This window comes from Pipistrellus kuhlii, unplaced genomic scaffold (assembly GCF_014108245.1).
Source record: "Pipistrellus kuhlii isolate mPipKuh1 unplaced genomic scaffold, mPipKuh1.p scaffold_m20_p_3, whole genome shotgun sequence".
In the NCBI taxonomy this organism is placed as follows: Eukaryota; Metazoa; Chordata; class Mammalia; order Chiroptera; family Vespertilionidae; genus Pipistrellus; species Pipistrellus kuhlii.
Window position 1 is genome coordinate 17,057,739 of NW_023425529.1, and position 20,423 is coordinate 17,078,161.

At 38.9% G+C, this 20,423-nt stretch overlaps 2 protein-coding genes and 1 pseudogene across 2 annotated transcripts; all 3 read left to right on the forward strand.

Annotated features, from left to right (window-relative positions):
* Positions 1–1,043: 1,043 nt before the first annotated feature.
* Positions 1,044–8,007, forward strand: GDF3 (growth differentiation factor 3). The gene is made up of 2 exons (XM_036455159.2): positions 1,044–1,475; positions 7,033–8,007. Exons 1-2 carry the CDS (start codon positions 1,208–1,210, stop codon positions 7,860–7,862), a joined length of 1,098 nt encoding a protein of 365 aa, XP_036311052.1. The 5' UTR covers positions 1,044–1,207; the 3' UTR covers positions 7,863–8,007.
* On the forward strand, positions 5,945–6,024 carry LOC118731010 (annotated as a pseudogene).
* Positions 8,008–8,982: 975 nt separating the features above from the next.
* APOBEC1 (apolipoprotein B mRNA editing enzyme catalytic subunit 1) lies at positions 8,983–16,040 on the forward strand. Its single transcript, XM_036457299.2, has 5 exons — positions 8,983–9,282; positions 11,884–11,911; positions 13,428–13,825; positions 14,906–15,024; positions 15,485–16,040. Exons 1-5 carry the CDS (start codon positions 9,267–9,269, stop codon positions 15,611–15,613), a joined length of 690 nt encoding a protein of 229 aa, XP_036313192.1. The 5' UTR covers positions 8,983–9,266; the 3' UTR covers positions 15,614–16,040.
* The last annotated feature ends 4,383 nt before the right edge of the window (positions 16,041–20,423 follow it).

The window sequence follows — 20,423 nt, forward strand, 5'->3', positions numbered from 1 at the left end:
ATTTATCCTATAAATTATGGGAAACGATTATGTATAAGATACAACACTTTTCCTTTGGGAGAAACAAGTTTTTATAATAGGTGGTATAACGATGTAAAATAATAAAGTCTCTCTTCTTAAAAAGCTTAAAAATTATTCTGCCAACAAACAAGCTAATTGGAAGTAGCACCGATTCACTTGTTTCTTGCACTATTTATATTTATCGAATGTCAGCTTCCTCAATGGCAGAGTCAGAGGAAAAGATCCAGTATTTGAAAATCTCACAGTACTTTGTCAAAACAAAACAAAAAGAAACAAAAATTGATATATGCTGCCCTACTAAGCTTTTCAATAACCCCCATATCTTTTCATATGCAATTCCTTCAGTTCTGGATGTCTGACCGTCTTACTGAAAAATGTCTACTTAAACATTGAAGCTTTCTCCTCTGAGAACACTTTGGGTGTACACAATGCCTGACAAATGGTAAGTACACCCAAACACATCATCTTAGCAGATTCCTATGGCAAATTAGAAGGTCAGTTTTTATTTCCAGTTGAGAAAAAATATTTTTAGGAAGATGAAGAGACATGCCCACTGTCTGATAGCTAGTAAGTAATGGAACCAGAATGAGTCCAGTGAGTCTGACTTTTTACTTCTGATGAGGAGGACAAAGGTGGATGAACAAACTTCAGCTCCTCTGAGAGCTACTGATGGACAAAGAGTGTAGACCAACTTCTTTGGGAGGATTTCTTGCTCCCCGAATTAATTTCCCACACATCCCTGTGGATATATTCTAATAGCATTCTATCTATATATTTGTCTAGTTAGACTATGGATGACAAGACTTTGAATTACTTACTGCTATGTTTCTAGCACCTGTCTCAGCACTTGCACATAATAGATGCCGAATAAATTCTTGAGAGATGAATAAATGCGCGTCTCCGTTCCACTCTGCCTGCTGCCGACAAACCTCAGACTGTCGCAGCGTTAGGCCCACACACTGATGATCTTTGCTTTGCGTACTTATTTTCTGGAACAGTGGAGCTAGGGAAGGGTGGGGGGGAATTGTGTCTTTTTCTATCCAATTGCCTCTGAGGAGCTGGGAAGAGAGCAATTCACACTTGATTATCTTACATCAGATAAATTAGCAGCAGCCGAATTGCTGGGAAGTCGGGAGCGGGAGCTCTCTTCAGCCTCACTAGCCAGCTTTGTCTCTGCTCAGAGGCCATGCTGCCTTCCCTGCCAGTCTTGGCTCTCAGCCTCGCCTTAACGCTGGCCTCGGGCCAGACATTCCAATTTCAAGAACATGCCTTCCTCCAGTTTCTGGGTCTAGACAAGGTGCCTTCGCCTCAGAAATTCCAACCTGTGCCTTCCATCTTGAAGAAGATTTTCCACAGTCAAGAGACAGCAGCCACCCTTGGGGTCTCACCAGATCTATGCTACGTAAAGGAGCTGGGAGTCCAGGGCAACATCCTTCGACTTCTCCCAGATCAAGGTAAGGGTATTGGAGTGTTTCCTAGAGGAAAAAAATATTTTTTTTGGGGGGGAGGGGGTTGTGAAGAAAGAAAAGATGTGAAAGCTACTGAGGGGTTCATAGAAGGTCATGTGCTGGCGTTTTACGGATTTTTATCTTATTTAATCCCAACAACAATCGTGAAAGGTAGGCTCAGACTGTAGAACTCACAACCTATTCAAGATCATACAGCTAATGTGTAAGGAAAGTCAGGATTTAAAGTAACTTCTGTTTCTCTGAATCAACAGCTTTGTAATGCGGTTTAGGTGGGAGGGATGAGGGTGCAATTAGGACTCAGTCTTCCACTCTTTAGCCCACAATTTAGACAATTTCTATTATTTCCTTAGGATAAATTCTTAGAAGGGGATTGTTGCATTTACGAGTGTGTTTTTGGTGTCTTGGTATGGCAAGCAGGGGACTAAAATTTTGAGCTTAATTTGACCATGGGTCTACCTTCTCTTCTCATACCTCCCACTACTTTTGTTGGGTGGAAAAGGCTATTTTTGGCTTATGAGTACAGAGCAATAGCGTATGCCATTGTCATACTCTCTGTAAGGATCTGATTGAGTGCCATTTAATAATTTGCCAAATTAACCGACCATCAAAATGACCCAGATCAACTGTTAAAAGTTTATTATCTTGCCCAGTTCCTTGCCCTTCACTCTTCCACCCAATTCTTATTCAAAGTCAGGAATAAGTGTTGTAATCTGCATTTCTATGTGGCCTCCCAAGTGGTTCAAAGGCGGCCGTGAGAGGCCTAATGGTTAGCTTTACAGCAACGAGAGATTTAAATATTTATTTGTCCGCCAAGCATGTGTTTGATGCTTTGTACCGGGAACAGTGTATGGCCATGAGACTACAGAGATTAAAGATAAAATTTGCCCTATTAGCTTATAGAAGCGAGGCAGACAAATGACTTCCATAAGTACATTTGTACTGAGTATTGTATTACAGGCTTAGGGCCTCCGGGGTGTGGGTTCAGGGAAAATTTCTGGAGGGCTAAGAGGTAAGAGGAGCTAGTTTGAAGGTTTTTTTTTTTTAATTGGAGTAGGAAATAGCTGAGGTTATTTTCTTTCCCAATGGAAATTAAACTTTGATTTAAAAAAAATATATATTTTATTGATTTTGTACAGAGAGGAAGGGAGAGGGATAGAGAGAAACATCGATGAGAGTCATTGATCAGCTGCCTCTTGCACACCCCCTACTGGGGATATGCCTGCAACCAAGGTACATGCCCTTGACCGGAATCAAACCCGGGACCCTTCAGTCCCCAAGCCGATGCTCTATCCATTGAGCCAAACCTGTCTCGGCTAAACTTTAATTTTTGTGATAATAAATCCTATCAAATAATGGTGTGTGTTGGGGGGAGGAGGAGGGACAACATAATCTCACTATCATCTCTCCCTAACTCTTCCCCTAGAGAAAACCAGCAGTTATATATTCTTAGACTTTTCTTTTTTGCATACATATAATGGAAACTTGTATTCTAAAAAAAAGGGGGGGGGGTCATACTGTACATTCTTTTGTACAGGAACATCTCACATAAATCAAAACAAATTGTCAACTTATTTTCATTTTAATGGTTGCATGATATTCCATTGTATAGATATGCTATAATTTATATAACTGACGCCCTGTTGATGGGCAAGGACATGTAATAAATGATATAGCTTTAGTGTGCGCACACTTTTTCTATTATTTCCTCAGCATAAATTCTTAGAAGGGGATCATTGCATCTAAGAGCAGGCACATTTATACTTACAGTATATAGCAAATGTCCTCCAAAATTTATATCCCACCACGAGTGTAAGAAAATTCTCACTTTTCCCACAATTATTTTTACATTTAAAAATATTTTTAATTTATTATTTTTTAAAAACCTAAATGTTTATTGTTGAAAGTATTAGATATGTCCCTCTTCCCCCCTTTGACCCCTTCTAGCTTGCCCACTCCCCCTCACTTTTGCATAATTGACAGCCATCCTTTTAAAAATAGGAACTTATTGCCCTGGCCAGTATGTCTCAGGTGGTTGGGTGTGCATGGAAAGGTTGCCTGTTTGATTCCCAGTCAGGGCACAAGCCTGGTTGGGGTTCAATCCCCGGAGGCAACCAATTGATGTTTCTCTTACACACACACACACACACACACACACACACAGACACTAAAAAGAAATAAAAATAGGAACTTATTGAAGTGTAACATACATTCAGAAAAGTGCTTATATCACAGAGAACAGCTCAATGAGTTTTCACAGAAAACCAGCTCCCAGACCAAGAAACAGAATGTGACTAACACCCAGAGGGCCCTTTATGCTCTCTTCTGGTTAATCACTACTCCACCACAGGGTAAATTCTGTTCTGATATCTAACATTACTTTTTAGTTTTGTCTGCTTTTGAACTTCATATAAATTAAATGTGGAATGTACCCTTATTTTGTGTCTGGCTTCTTTCACTCAACATTATATTTATGAGATTTATCCATGCTGCCTTTATTTGTAGTTCATTCTCATTGCTATTTAGTATTTCATTCCAGTAACATATGACAATGTACTTATCTATGCTGCATTGGAAGCCCACTAGATATAAGTTTAGCTTTTAATTTTTGTTAACCTGGGAGCAAAACATATTGTCATTGTTTTAATTTTTTAATAAGGTGGAATGATGTCTTTTTATTTTTAAATTTAATTAATTAATTAATTATTGACTTCAGAGAAAGGAATGGGGAGAGAGAAAAAGAGAGAGAGACACACACATTGATTGGCTGCCTCCTGAATGCATATAGTAGTTTTTCATTTTCATCTTTTTAAATATGTCCATTCTGGCTTTTGTCTTGTTTTGTCTTCTGATGCCTAAGGAAAGTGATATGAATAAAAAAGAGGCCAATATATTAGAATTAGAGCTAAAAATAAAGGAGATCAACTGTTCAGATGGTTATTGAGCCAAACCAGTTTCCACAAAGGATATTTTTAAAAAATATATTTTTATTGATTTCAGAGAGGAAGGGAGAGGAAGAGAGGGATAGAAACATCAATGATGAGAGAGAACCATTGATCAGCTGCCTTCTGCACACGCCCCCCATAGGGATTGAGCCCTCAACCTGGGCATGCGCCCTTGACTGGAATGGAACCTAGGACCCTTCAATTCGAAGGCCAACACTCTATCCACTGAGCCAAACCAGATAGGGCCACAGATATTTTTCCCTATTGATTTTTAGAGAGAGGGAGAGTGAGAGAGAGAGAGAAATATTGATGTGAGAGAGATATATCAATAGGTTGCCTTCTGCATGTGCCCCACTGGAGCAGGGGATCAAACCTGCAGCCCAGGTACATGCACTTGACCAGGAATCAAACCTGGACCCTTCTGTTGTGGGCCAATACTCTAACCATAGAGCAACACCAGCCAGAGCTAATTTTATTTTTTAAATGAGACTGGAGAGTGAAGAGGCACTGCGGTGGGATGGTTAGAATGTTTGGGTTTCTGTTGTAATTTTCTCACAAAACCTAGAGGAACTTCGGAACTTACTTAGGGTGGAGCCACCCAACCAGAAAAAATGATGGCATTAGGCCAAAGAAGTTTTTTTTTTTTCTTTCTTTTTTCTGGGGGTAGAAGGGAAGATAGAAATTGAAGATGAAAAAAAAGTAAAAAAGAAAAAGTAAAAGTATACTCCATTGTGCCTTTTCCTCAAGGAATAGGTAAGATTTGAAATCCAGGCAGAGAAGTTAGTTTTGAAAATAGGGAAAATAGCTCTGGCTGGGTAGCTCAGTTAGTTAGGGCATTGTCCCGATATGCCAAGGTTGGGGGTTCAATTCCAGGTTAGGGCACATATAAGAGTCAACTGAAGAATACATAAATAAGTGGAACAATAAATCTCTGTCTCTCTGTCTCTCTCTCTTTCTCTTTTAAAAATAGAGAAAATACAACTTCAAAACATACAGAACCTCTAGCCTTGCACTTGCTTTATTAGCACATATACTCAAAATTAAAATGATACAGAGAAGCCTGGCCAGTGTGGCTCAGTGATTGAGTGTCAACCTATGAACCAGGAGGTCACGGTTCAATTCCCAGTCAGGGCATATGGCTGGGTTGTGGCTCAGTCCCCAGTGTGGGGTGCATGAAAGGTAGTTGGTCAATTATTTTCTCTTATCATTGATGTTTCTCTCTCTCTCTCTCTCTCTCTCTCTCTCTCTCTCTCTCTCTCTCTCTCCTTCTCCCTCTCCCTCTCCCTTCCTCTCTGAAATCAATAAAAATATTTTTAAAAAAAGAAATGATACAGCCAAAATCAGTTTGGCTCAGTGGATGGAGCGTCGGCCTGCAAACTAAAGGGTCCCAGGTTTGATTCCGGACAGGGGCATGTACCGTGGGGGGTGTGCAAGAGGCAGTTGATCGATGTTTCTAACTCTATCCCTCTTTCTTCCTCTCTGTAAAAAATCAATAAAAAATATTTTAAAAAAAGAAAAGAAATGATACAGAGAAGATTAGATAGTCCCTATGCAAGGATGACATGCAAATTTGCAAAGTGTATAATATATTTTTTTAAAATATATTTTATTGATTTTATACAGAGAGGAAGGGAGAGAGATAGTTAGAAACATCGATGAGAGAGAGTCATTGATCAGCCGCCTCTTGCACACCCCCTACTGGGGACGTGCCCGCAACCAAGGCACATGCCCTTGACCGGAATCGAACCCAGGACCCTTCAGTCCCCAAGCCGACGCTCTATCCATTGAGCCAAACCGGTCCCGGCTAAAGTGTATAATATTTTTAAGGGGATTAAAAAGTACAAATTGCTTGGCCGGTGTGGCTTATGGTTGAGCATCAACCCATGAACCAGGAGGTCATGTTGAATTCCTGGTGAGAACACATGGCCAGTTTTCAGGCTCAATCTCCAGGGGTGTGCAAGAGGCAGCTGAGCAATGATTCTCTCTCATCACTGATATTTCTCTCTCTCCCTCTCCTTTCCTCTTTCTGAAAGCAATAAAAGAATATTTTAAAAAAGAAAAAAGAAGTACAAACTGCTAGTTATAAAATTAGTCATGGGGTTGTAATGTCCAGCATAGAGAATATAGTCAAAATCTACACTAATAAAAGAGTAAGATGCAAATTGACTGTACTTTCACGATCCCCACCAGCCAATCAGGATTGAGTATGCAAATTAACAAAAAAGATGGCAGATTAATTTGCATATGCAGGCACTGAGTGGCCGGTGCACAGGCAATGCCAGCAGCCAGGGGAAGGAAGGCCCATTCTTGCATGAATCTTCATATATCGGGCCTCTAGTATCATTTCATAAGGTATACAAATGTCTAATTGCTGTGTTGTACACCTGAGACTAATATAATATTGTATGTCAACTATAGTTTAAAAATATATTTAAAAAATGAGGAGTGAAATAAATAAATCCTCCTTTTGAGTACAACTGATTATTTCCTGCCTTTACTTTTTATATGTGATATACATATAACATTTAGCATTTATATCACAGGTTGATATAAAGTAAAACATATTACGGTGACCCTCACATCTCTCTTTTCTTACATAGGTTCCTTTTTTCACTCCAAGAACCTTGCCCAAGCCTCCTCTTGCCTACGGAAGCTCCTGTACTTCAACCTGTCTGCCATTAAAGCCAATGAGCGGTTAACGATGGGCCAGCTGGGCCTGGACTTGGGGCCCAACACTTACTATAACCTGGGGCCAGATTTGGAGTTGGTTCTGTCCCTGGTCCAGGAGCCTCATGCATGGGACCGGTCCATTCCTAAGCCAGGTAAAATGTTTGTGTTGCAGTCAGTACCATGGCCTCAAGGTGTCCTTCACTTCAACCTGCTGGATGTGGCTAAGGATTGGAGTAATAACCCTCAGAAGAACTTAGGCTTGTTCCTAGAGATACTGGTCAAAGGACAGAGAGACTCTGGGGTGAATTTTCAGCTTGAGGACACCTGTGCCAGACTGAGATGTTCTCTTCATGCTTCCCTGCTGGTTGTGAGCCTCGACCCTGAGCAGTGCCACTATTCTTCCCGAAAAAGGAGGGCAGCCATCCCTGCCCCTAAAGTTTCTTGCAAGAACCTCTGCCATCGTCACCAGCTATTCATCAACTTCCGGGACCTGGGTTGGCACAAGTGGATCATTGCCCCCAAGGGGTTCATGGCAAATTACTGCCATGGAGATTGTCCTTTCTCATTGACCACTTCCCTCAACGGCTCCAATTACGCATTCATGCAAGCACTGATGCATGCGGTTGACCCGGTGATTCCCCAGGCTGTCTGCATTCCCACCAAGCTGTCTCCCATTTCTATGCTTTACCAGGACAATGATGACAATGTCATTCTTCGGCATTATGAAGACATGGTGGTTGATGAATGCGGGTGTGGGTAGGCTATCTGAAATAGTAATTAGGGTAAAGCTTTTAATAAAACTATCTATCTGGTTTATGAAATGTTGGATATGAAATATCAATATGTTTATAATTTGTCTTCCTGGAAAATCTATCATGAGTGATGATGTCCCAAGTTACACCCTCACACACAACCTTAATTAGTATAGGAATTAAAAAATTTTTTGTTGTTGTTAATCCTCACTCAAGGATATTTTTCCATTCATTAATTTTTTTAGAGAGCGTGGAAGGGAGGGGAAGAGACACAGAGAGAGAAGCATCCAATGCGAGAGAGACACATTGATTGGTTGCCTCCCACACGTGCTGCGAACAGGGCCAGGGATTGAGCCTGCAACTGAGGTACATACCCTTGACTGGAATCAAACCTGGGACCCTTCAGTCCTCAGGCCAATGCTCTATTGTTTGTGTGTGGACGGGGTGGGGGTTGTTATTTTACCTATCATGAAATCCTTGACTTCTAAAGGACCTTCATTTATGATGTGGCACTTCTCTGTCAACTCTCACCTGCCACTTGAAACAACTACTTCATCTTGTGGAAACTCCAGCTTGACTTTCATAGCTAAGGGAAGTTTTATATTTAGGGCTTGGGTGTTATGTCCACAGGATTTGAGATTCAAAGTTCAGGGGCACTAGATTTGTGATCTAGCGGGAGCTTTAAGTCTCGAGAGTGACCCCAATTCTGGGAGTGTGTGCTAAAACTCAGAGAGCTTGACCCAGATTTTGGACAACAGGGGACAATGGCAATAGGGAATATGTGTAGTATTCACTTTTTAGAGGAAAAGGGGAAAAAAAAGTAAGAGGACTTGGCCTTACACTTAGCCCTGGTTTCAAGAAGGAAGAGAGATCACTGAAGACTTGTCACCTAATTACCTGAGTCAGAAGTCAAAGTCCTTCTGATTTTGCATCTATCAGTGCCCTTCCCCTTTCCAACAAGATTTGGGGCAAAGAGCAAAGAGGAAGTTATAGATAAAATTCTCTCTTCTAGTTGTTCTTTCTCTGTTCCCCCCAAGAAAGAATGATGTGTCAGTCTTGCCTTAACCTTAATTTAAAGGGAAGGGAAAGTTTAAAAAATTCATATAATATTAGGGAAAGAACTTTGTAATTCAAAGATCCTCAGGGATTTACCCTACAGCATTAATCATTTGCACCAAAAGCTTTCTCCTCAACCCATTGATGCTAACCTCACACCAAATTCTCTCTTAATCTACTACCTGTTTGTACAGTCTAGACATCCAGTAAGTGCCTGAGACTCAGGAATGAGTCATTCTCTGCTCAGTCAGGTGACAGCAGTCCCTCCTGAAGAAACAATGTTAAGGCATGTTGTTGACAGGAGCAATCAGCACAATATATAGCTCCAGGGGAGAAAATCAGTGGCACACAGCACCATGGCTTCTGACAAAGGTAAAATGGATCGTGGTCCTGCAAGCTTCATAGTCTTGAAAAGGGTAGAAACTGTGTGTGTGTGTGTGTGTTGCTTGTGTCCTTGGGCATTTTCCAACTTTCCTATTTACTTCTATATTAATTATATTTAAAAATATATAATTTTACTTTATTTGAAAATGTCTGCCTCCCTATAGACATATATATATATATATATATTTTTAAAGGAGATTAATCTGCTGATTGGTGACTGGCTGTACTTGGTTAAATAAGACTTGTTATAATCATTAATACTAACTATTGACATCCATAAATAATTTTAAACATATGACACTAAATCGGTGCTTGTTTCACTACAGTAAATAATTAAGGAAAATATACAACTATTAAATAATAATTTAAGACAACATCAGAAACGATACCACAAGGGCATGATAATTATTTAAGGTTTAGTTAGTTGACTTTAGAAAAATTTATGGGCGAGGTAGAACACTTCAGGCTGTAGAAGAAAAGAATTTTCAGATGACATGGAATTTGAGTTTGGATTCTAAAGAGGTAGAATGTAGGTTGGCAAAGAGAAGGCATTTCCAGGTTGGTTGACACAAAGACTTTGAGGGAATTTACAAAGATTGTGTTTGTAATATATTGAGTGCACTGGTGAGACTAGGGAAGAGTTTGTGGAAATAATCTATAGTGAAACTAGAGGGCAAATGTGAAGTGCTATTATAGAGGGCTTTGAATGCCGGGCTAAGGAAATTGAGGTTGATCTTTTTGGTAAAAGAAAATCTCTGGAGAACTTGTGAATAGCATAAACGTGCCTGAAATAATGGGCTAAACACCTTTACGTGGCATTTGATGCCTTCTGGATTAGAAGCGGAAAAGACTGGAAACAAAGAGACCCATTAGAAGGCTATTTATTGCCAGAGTGTTGGCGAGATGTGATTGGAAATAATACGGGTATCAGTCTTGGGAGAATTTTGCCACCCTGCGATCTTCTCTGCAGCTGTCAATGCCTCAGTAACCACTGGGCTCCCATGGAAATCTGGCTCTCTTTCATTAGTTCAATAATATTTTTCTACATGCCCTTTGACAATGCTGCCTTTTTTTTTTTTTTAACTCATTACTTATGCAGATGTCTTTTCTCCTTTCTCTTGAGTTGTGCTTTAAAAATATATATGTACATTAAGCCAATGGTGTTTCAGCTTCTCTACACACTACCAATTACTCTTCCTGTCAGTTATAATTTTAATTCAGATAATCGTAACTTAAAACACAAAGCTTGCTGAAACCGGTTTGGCTCAGTGGATAGAGCGTCGGCCTGTGGACTCAAAGGTCCCAGGTTCGATTCCAGTCAAGGGCATGTACTTTGGTTACAGGCATATCCCCAGTAGGGGGTATGCAAGAGGCAGCTGATGGATGTTTCTCTCTCATCGATGTTTCTAACTCTCTATCCCTCTCTCTTCCTCTCTGTGAAAAATCAATAAAATATATTAAAAAACAAACAAACAAACAAACAAAAACATAAAGCTTGCTGAAACCGGTTTGGCTCAGTGGATAGAGCATTGGTCTGCGGACTGAAAGGTCCCAGGTTCGATTCCGGTTAAGGGCATGTACATTGGTTGCAGGTACATCCCTGGTAGGGGGTGTGCAGGAGGCAACTGGTCAATGTTTCTCACTCATCAATGGTTCTAGCTTTCTATCCTTCTCCCTTCCTCTCTGTAAAAAATCAATAAAATATAGTTTAAAAAATAATAAAAAAATAAAGCTTTATGAAGTAATACAGACTCCCTGTACATTTTGCTTAGTTTCTACCAATAGTTACATTTTGCAAAACTGTAGAATAATATCACAACCTGGATATTAACATTCACACAATCCATCAATTTTATTCAGATTCCCCCAATTTCATTTATGTGTGTGTTTAGCTTTATGCAATTTTGTCACCTGTATAGGTTTGTGCATCTACCACCACAGTCAAATTAAAACAGCTCCAACAGCACAGACCTGTTTTATTGTCCTTTTATAGCCAAACCCTTCTCCTTTCTTCTTCACCTATGCTCCTAATCCTTGATAACTATTTATCTGTCCTTTCTTCTAAAATTTTGTCTTTTTAAAGTGCAACTAAAGCCCAGGCATTATGGCTCAGTGATTGAGCATTGGCTTGTGAACTGGGAGTTCATGACTCTCATCCTGGTTGGTGCACATGCCTGGATTTGGGCCTTGATCCCCAGTGTGGGGCTTGTGGGAGGAGGCTGATCAATGATTCTCTCTCATCATTAATGTTTTTTTTAGATTTAAATTGCTTATTGTTTAAAGTATTACATATGTCTCATTTTCTCCCCATTGACCTCCCCCAGCTGCTCCCATCCCCCAGCACATGCCCTAACTGCCCCCTGCTGTCTGTGCCCATTGGTTATGCTCATATGCATGCATTGGGTTGATCTCTCACCTTCTCTCCCCCTGCTTTGCATCATAGGTTAGACAGTTTGTTCAATGCTTCTATATCATTGATGTTTTTATCTCTCTCCCTTTCCCTTCCTCTCTGAAATCAATAAAAATGTATTTTAAAAGTACAATTCAATTTGTATATGTTACTTGACATACTCATCTCTTGGTCAACAGGTTGTTCAGCTGGTGATCCCACCTTGAGGTAAGAATAATACTGTCAGCCCTGGCCCAGTAGCTGTTAGTTAGAGCATCGCCCCAGTATGCCGAGGTTATGGGTTTGCTACCCAGTCAGGGCACATATAGGGATCAGTCAATTAATGCATAAATAAGTGGAACAATGAATCTCTCTCTCTCTTCCTTCCCCTCTCACTAAAAGTTAATCTTAAAAAATTAAAAGAATAATACTGTCATATTGTGCATTTTTAAATTTTTTTAAATACATCTTTATTGTTCAGATTATTACAGGTGTTCCTCTTTCCGCCCCCCTTCCCCCATAGCTCCCCTCCACTCGATTCCCCACCCCACCCCATGCCCTTACCTCCCACTACTGTATTTATCTATAGGTGTAAGATTTTTGTCCAATCTCTTCTCACACCCCTCAGACCTCCTTCCCCCTGAGAATTGTCAGTCCACTCCCTTTCTATGTTCCTGATTTCATTATATTCACCAGTCCATTCTGTTTTTCAGACCTTTTTATTCACATATTGTGCATTTAATTCAACCAAGAATAAGTGGGTATTTAAGAGCTGGAGGACTATAGTTAACCTTATTGACCTTTCCTCTTTTACCATGTTCCCATTCTTTTTTTCCCCCTTTCCAACTTTATTCTCTATGATTATTGCTTTCTTTGTCTTTGTTTTTGTCTTTTGGTTTCTGTTGAAATAAATGACCTTCCAGCTTTGTTCTGCTATTGTCTTACCAATGCTCTTTTCTCTTTAGATCACATGTTTTTATAATCATTAGTGAAAGGTCCAAGGAACTAATTTGTCGCTTTCATTTCCATTCCTGTTTTATATTATATGTCCATTTTCCAGACATATCATTATAACAGGGGACTTTTGGTCAAGGAATATATTAGCGTATGATGTGGGAGGACTTATTTATGTAATAAATAAATATGATACTTTAGGGGTGAATGAGAAATATTAGAGTGTAACAAGCTTATTGGAAACTCAGTACAATTCTGAGTTTCCTAAGTCATAGCTTTGACACACAGAGGTGCCATTGACAACAAGTTGAATTTCTTTTTTATGAGGAATTAGTATATAGAATTTAACGTGGAGGAATCCTGAGGCTAAATTACTCTCTTCTTATGCTTGGCAATAGAATTTTATTGATTTGAGGATTCTGCACCTGAGAAAATCCAGTTGGAGTTCATTGAGGAATAGTAAATATTAACAAGTGGAACATGGCACCTCTAAGAGTGAGACAGAAACATTAGAACATAAGGAGAAAAAGGATACATTTATACCTGAATTCAAAACTAATAAGCAATAGTATAAAGAGAGTGGTAACCAAATAACATGAGTTGGGGAAAAATATCTTTACCATGTTTGTGACAGAAACTCTGATAATTCAAGCAGACTTCCCCAAATAGCTTTTAGATATAGAGAGGAAAAAACATGATCCCGAGATCATGTTTTAGATTTGCCTTATAGAAAAAGGGTTTTTAAAAGGATTTTAAAATTTCCTCTAAAAGTTTTATGACAATATTTTAGGAGAAGAATCGAACCCTGGGAATTTGAAGCCATCTTTGACCCCAGAGAGCTCCGTAAAGAGGCCTGCCTGCTCTATGAAATCAAGTGGGGCACGTGTCCTAAGATCTGGCGACACTCAGGCAAAAACACCACCAAGCACGTTGAAGTCAATTTTATAGAAAAAATTACTTCAGAAAGACAATTTTGCTCATCCACCAGCTGCTCCATCATCTGGTTCTTATCCTGGAGTCCCTGTTGGGAATGCTCCAAGGCTATTACAGAATTTTTGCGTCAACAACCTGGTGTGACTTTAGTTATTTATGTAGCACGGCTTTTTCACCACATGGATGAACAAAACCGACAAGGACTCAGGGACCTCATTAAGAGTGGCGTGACTATCCAGATCATGACAACCCCAGGTAAAAACAATAAACCAAGAACCTTAAGTGTTTATGAGAGACTGTGCTGGTGGCCGGGAGATTGATTATCCTAGAGTAGAAGTCTCAGAAGTAAAAGTTCAAAATAATGTAGAGAACACCAGGTCTGTAATTGATAGCAGGGAAAGTATAAAAAAAAAAATGACTGTTTTCTACTTTACCATTATGGCCTCTCAGCCATCTTAGATTGAACTGCTTTGTTCTTTTTAGGGGTTCAGGGAGAGTCTAGTCCATCTGAAGTAGTAAATAGGCCAGAGGGCTTTAGATATGATATCTAAACACACACACACACACACACACACACACACACACACACACACACACACTAGGGGCCCAGTGCATGAATTTGTGCAACTTGAAAGGAACTGTGGGCCATGAGGCTGCAGTAGGCACAGGGGCGGATCTCAGCCCATCCTCTGCGCCCCCACCCAGCTCCTGCCACCACAGCCCCCGGTGTCCTATCTGCTGGTAACTCCGCTTCTGCTATCCCTGCTCCTATGTGCTGATGGAGCCTGTCCTGCTTGCACCTGCTAATGGTGCCAAGTGATTGGGACTGGTGCTGGGAACCAGGAGCCAGTGTGAGCAGCAGCTCTGGCACTGACAGTAGATGCAAGCACCGGGCAGGACCACGGCATATGGGAGCAAAGAATTTTCAGTAACTACCAGAGGCTCACCCTGATGACAGCGACTGGCACCCCACCTTGGTCTGGTGCCCCCACTCATTTGCTCCACCATACTGCCACATCTAACACCCACCATGTTCCACGCATACCCCCTGGTGGTCAGCCCATGTCATAGTGACCGGCTGTTCGTTGTTTTGATTGTTCTGCCATTCGGTCTATTTGCATATTATCCTTTTATTATATAGGATATATAGTGACCCCCCCCCAAAAAAAAATGTATACACACTTATCAGCTGCTCAATTGATGTTTCTTTTTTTTTCAGATTTAACCCATTGGGATTAATAATTATTGAAAGTGTATGTACATTTATTTACTAGTAAGTTCAACTTTCTTTAAGTAATTTTTTTTATATTTGTTGAATGATTTGTGTTTCCTTAGAGTATGATTATTGCTGGAGGAATTTTGTCAACTACCCACCTGGGAAAGACACTCACTGCCCAATATATCCCCCTCTGTGGATGAAGCTATATGCACTGGAACTCCACTGTATAATTTTAGTAAGTTATTTTAAGAGATAAAGATTCTTGTGCAAACAAACAAACAAACAAAAAATCCATCCTTCTTCAAACTTCTTTCTGAATAATTTTGACATGTACTCTCCTCATCATTTGTCATTTATATTAGTTATTTAACTACTTGAACTATTTTAAGAAAATGTAAGATGATATCTTTGTGGAAAATAAGTAGGAAAGGGACATGGATAAAATGGTCTAAGATATATGTGAACTCCTATTAATTAGATGTTATTATTACTACAACACATATTGGCTTTACAAAATTGCAGATATTCTCCTTTACCATATTGGTGTGTGTCATTCTATTGGAGAAATGTTTTCCATCTGTATTCTCTTGAGAATAGTTCAATGGTCTATTAACTGGTGCTATAAAATTTTTGTTGTAATAATAGAATTAAGAAAAATATGATCTTACCATTTTATTTTACTTTGTATATTTCAGAGACTTCCTCCCTGTTTAAAGATTTCAAGAAGATGTCAGAAACAGCTTACAAGTTACAGGCTTAATCTTCAAATGTGCCACTACCAAAATATTCCACACCATATCCTTTTAGCTACAGCATGGATATAACTTCTTGTGACTTGGAGATGAATAGGATAATTCTTTGCAGGCAATGATGATTCACTAATGATTCTCATTATTTAGAATCTAGAAATGTTTAGTTTCTGTAATTATAAATTTACAAACCATAAATTATCTAAAAAATAAAGGACTATCCCATTTACAACAGCATAAAAATACATAGGAATAAATTTAACTAAGAAGGTAAGAACTGAAAACTATAAGATATTGATAAAGAAATTGAAGAAGACACAAATAAATGGAAGGGGATATCTCATGTTCATGGATTCAAATAACTAATATTATAAAACATCCATACTACCAAAAACCATCCATAGATTCAATGCAACTCTATCAAGATTCCAATGGAATTAAAAAAAATTATAAAAAAATTCATATGGAACCACAAAAGACCTGAATAGTCAAAGCAGTCCTGGAAAAAAAAAACAAAAAAAAAAACGAACAAAGTTGGTGGCATAACAAGTCCTGATTTCAAACTATATTACAAAGCTATCATAATTAAAGAGTATGGTATAGGCATGAAAACAGAGACCAGTGGAACAGAATAGAGAGCTCAGAAATAGACACATATTATATATATATATGTGGTTAATTAATATTTGTCAAGGAAATCAGGAACACAATAGAGAAAAGGAAGTTCCTTCAGTAAATGATAATCACAAAAGAATGAAATGGGACCTACACACGCACACACACACACAGGTTATTATTTTGCTCACACTGCAGTCTAACGCAAGTTGGTTGGGAATGTCCTTGAGGGACCCCAATTCCTTTCATCTGATGACTCCATCTTTCCTATAGCCTTGGGGTCCTCTATTGAATTCTCTACATTTCATTTATCCAGCACACAGAAGGGGGAGAGAGAGTTGGATAGTTCCTGCTGCCTTATCTTCCATGTCACTGATCTGTTCTTTTGCCTTTGATTTTTTTGGTGTATTTTTCATTTTATTTATTGTAATCATCAGTTTTGATTTTTATTTATTTTGATTTTTAAAATACTTTTGAATTTTTATAATCATGTATTTGAGCCCTAGCTATCAAATACATGAAATACATGATTTGGCTCAGTGGAAGAGCATCACCTGAGGACTGAAGGGTCCCAGGTTCAGTTCTGGTCAAGGGCACATACCTTGGTTACAATCGATGTATCTCTCACATTGATGTTTCTCTCTCTGTTTCTTTTCCCCTTCCTTCCACTCTCTAAAAAACAAGCAAACAGACAAACAAAGAAGCTTAAAAAATAAAAATGTGTTTGAGCCAGCCCTGGCTTGTGTTGCTCAATGGTTAGAGCATTGGCTTGTGCACATACCTAGAAAATAGGACCTGCTAGCTCTCTGGAAATCCCAGACCTTTTAGCCAATTGTGCCCTGTTTTTCATGTTGCTGCTTCTAATATTCTATAAAATATCCTTCAGGAAAGGTGTTCCACTGATTGTAAGGCACTGTACTCCCCAATTTATAAACTGTCCCGCAGGCACCCCCCCCAAAAAAAATAAAATAAAATAAAGGACATCAAAGTTGTTACTAAATTGTCTTATTTTTGTCTTTGATAACGCTTAGACTTTTCTCTCTACCCAAGTATAAATATATTCACCAATCTCCATCTCCTCACACTCAAGGTGGGAAGAGTAAGGTGACAGAGAAATTGAGTAGATTCTCTATAGTTCATGGTTATATGGGCCTATTTGCAATAGTGGTTATGAGTTTATTGTGGTCTTGCATTTATGGTCATTAATTTGCCCTCTTGTGTGTCCTTCTTCAGTTATACTGAGACGATAAGGTGCAGGCATGGAGAATGCTGATGGTTAGGGTTAGCCAGGTTTAAGACTTTGTAAGGGAAGCAATAAAAAGAATGAGAAAGGGTAAAAAGCTTCAGATTAGTATGTCTCTGAGATGGATTTAAAAAAAAAACACACACAAAAAAAGGAGAGGGCTGTTGGATTGGGAAAAAGTCAGAAAGGCAATGAGCTGGAAATCTTGATAAGATCATTAAATAGGTGCAGTGGCTATATTCAAACAATCCAGCTTGAAGACTAGTATGTTACAGTCAGATACAGAATGGATTAACTATTTTGAAAGCAAAATAGCTTTAAATAGTAACATCACCGAGAGTCTGTAGCTGAGTTAGAATCGAAAAGTAGAAAGGAGGAGGCCAAGGATCTAAGAGGTAAGCCCCTTTTGTTGGTCTTCTTTTTAAGAATTTTCTTGGTGTTCTCCCATGCTTCTTGAACTTTAGGATAATTTTGTGGAGTTTCCAAATATCTATCAGAACTTTCAAAATGTCATTGATGAAACTCTATATGCCAGATAAAGGTAACCCTCCCTTTTCTCTCCAATTATCTCTTACTCTGGTATGCCCATTTCTTTCCAGCTAAGGTTTTTATAATAAGAGTGCATACTCCTTATTCTATTTCCTTATCTTCTGCTCCTCAGTTCTTTGGAAAACTTTTTAAAGACACTGATGGGGTCTCTTCAATCTTTATCTTCCTATACCTATTGGTAGTATTGATGTATTTGACCACGTTATTCTTGGAATTCTTAGTCGTCGGTGACACATTGTCTCCTGGATCCCTTCCTCTCAGTTTTCTTCTTAGGTTTTTCTTACACTTTTCTACTCCTAAAGTATCAGTGTTTTTACAAGATTATCACCTCTCAGTCACTTATTTAAGGATTGAATAAAACCAATCTGGGGATAGAGCCATGGATAAAACAGAGCCTATCTTTGCTTTCATGGTGCTTAAATACCAGCGTTTTCACGCTGTATAAACACACTCCCCTGGAGACCTCATCCATTTCCATGGCTTCAACTACTACCTGTAATCAGGAGTGATAGTCATCAACAACTGCTAGTACCCAAGGACTAACAAAATCAGAAAAAGGCATCAACTAATCATGTAACCAGTCTGGCTGCACTCCATTGGACTGTTTGAATTCTGTATGCATACTATAAGATAATATGATTTCTGGTGGTGGAGGAGAACAGACTGACACATTCTTTTTTTTTATTTATTTCTTTGTTGATTAAAGTATCACATATTTGTCCTCTACCCTCCATTCCAATCCCCCCCCCCCCCCATTGTCCTTGACCACTGGTTAGGCTCATATGTGTGCACATAAGTCCTTTGGTTGATCTCTCCCTTTTATCCCCACCTTCCCTTTGAGGTCCAACAGTCTGACCCATGGCTCCTTATCTCTGGGTCTGTTCTTGTTCATCAGCCTATGTTGTTCACCATTTCCTCTAGATGAGTGAGATCATGTCCTACCGGAAATATACTTATAAGAATAAAAAATGAGACAAGCAATAATCATTATGCTGAAAGGTAAATGAATCAGTCTATAGAGAGTTTCTTTCTGGGCTGACAAATTCTTTACTTTCTGCTCTGTGACCTGGGGCGAGCTACTTCATGTGTTTGTGCTTCTGTTCCCTCCTCTAAAAATGGGGATAATAAAGTACGTTAGCATAGGGTTGTTATGAAAATCTAATGAGATAATACATATAAATATAGAATATGCTAAGCATTCAATAAATGATAGCTATTATTATTCATTATTCCACAGCTTTGTCTCTACACCTGACTTTTTTTCTTTCCAAAGTTAGAGATTAAGTGGTTTTTCCTTCAAATATACCACAGGAGCTTGGGAAACTTAACAAGGCTCAGTATAATTTGGAGGAGCATCCTTATAAACAAATAGGGACATTTTAAATTTATTTGTACTGCATTGGATGGAGAGAAAGAATAAAAACAGGAAACATATATGATATTACTCATTATGTACTCTGTTAGAAGTGGTTCATATATGTGAATTAATTTCGTCTTAACTGCTCCACCAAGTGAATACTATCATTATCCTCACTTTACAAATGAGAAAACGGAGGCACAAGAAGGTTCAAATGATTTGAGCCAAGCCATGTAACTACAAATTTTAAACCATTTTGAATCCAGAGTTTAAACTTCTTGTCACACCACTGTATCGTCTTGCCCAAAAGAAAGCATTAGTTTGTAACAAAAAGAGCATTTTAAAGAAATTATTTACTTATTTATTGATTTAAAGAGAGCGAGAGAGGGAAGGAGAAACATCCATTTATTGTTCTGCTTATTTAAGCACTTATCAGATGATTCTTATATGTGCCATTACAGGGGACTGAACCCACAACCTTGGTGTATTGGGACGACGCTCTAACCAACTGAGTTACCTGGCCAGGGAAAAAAAGAACATTTCTTACAGTTTTCTTTACATATTAGGTCTATTTCCCTCCATATTTTACAATTTGCAAATATCCTCTGGAGGAAACAAGCTGTGGACCCTCATTCTAGTATTTAATGTTACAATCACCCTTTCCTTATACTAGGAATCAATCCCCTAATGCTGATTTATTTTCTCATCTAATATTTTAAAACATCTGACCTTTCCCCATGAAAGATATCTTTCTCACTCTAAATTAAAGTGAGTTTTCTGTGTGCTTGGACAGCCTTGCTGAAAATTAAAATTTCAATTGCCTAGTGAAATTGTCACTACAGAGTATAATAAATAGGCACCATGGGAATCAAAGACAAAGCTGGAGACAGAGGAACAAACAAATGTGAGTTAACAAACTCCTTGTCCCAGAACTCAGAGTGAAAACACAGATGTGTCTACCAGTCTACAGGCCTGGATGATGAGTTGTGACCTGTCCGCAATCTATTTTGGATGCTGTTTGTGTTTCTAGAGCTAAAAATAGTCACTTCGCTTCAATGAGATCCTAAACTTACTGAGAATTGGCTTCCTTTGAAATGCCAAGGCAGTGTTTATCAAACTGT

What these genes read in the sequence shown, in the direction of transcription:
- GDF3 (XM_036455159.2), top strand. Translation starts at nt 1,208, where the DNA reads ATGCTGCCTTCCCTGCCAGTCTTGGCTCTCAGCCTCGCCTTAACGCTG. An exon ending in TCGACTTCTCCCAGATCAAG is followed by an intron (nt 1,476 to 7,032) that starts GTAAGGGTATTG and finishes TTTCTTACATAG; the next exon opens with GTTCCTTTTTTCACTCCAAG.
- APOBEC1 (XM_036457299.2), top strand. An exon ending in CCAGATCATGACAACCCCAG is followed by an intron (nt 13,826 to 14,905) that starts GTAAAAACAATA and finishes GTGTTTCCTTAG; the next exon opens with AGTATGATTATTGCTGGAGG. An exon ending in AACTCCACTGTATAATTTTA is followed by an intron (nt 15,025 to 15,484) that starts GTAAGTTATTTT and finishes TGTATATTTCAG; the next exon opens with AGACTTCCTCCCTGTTTAAA.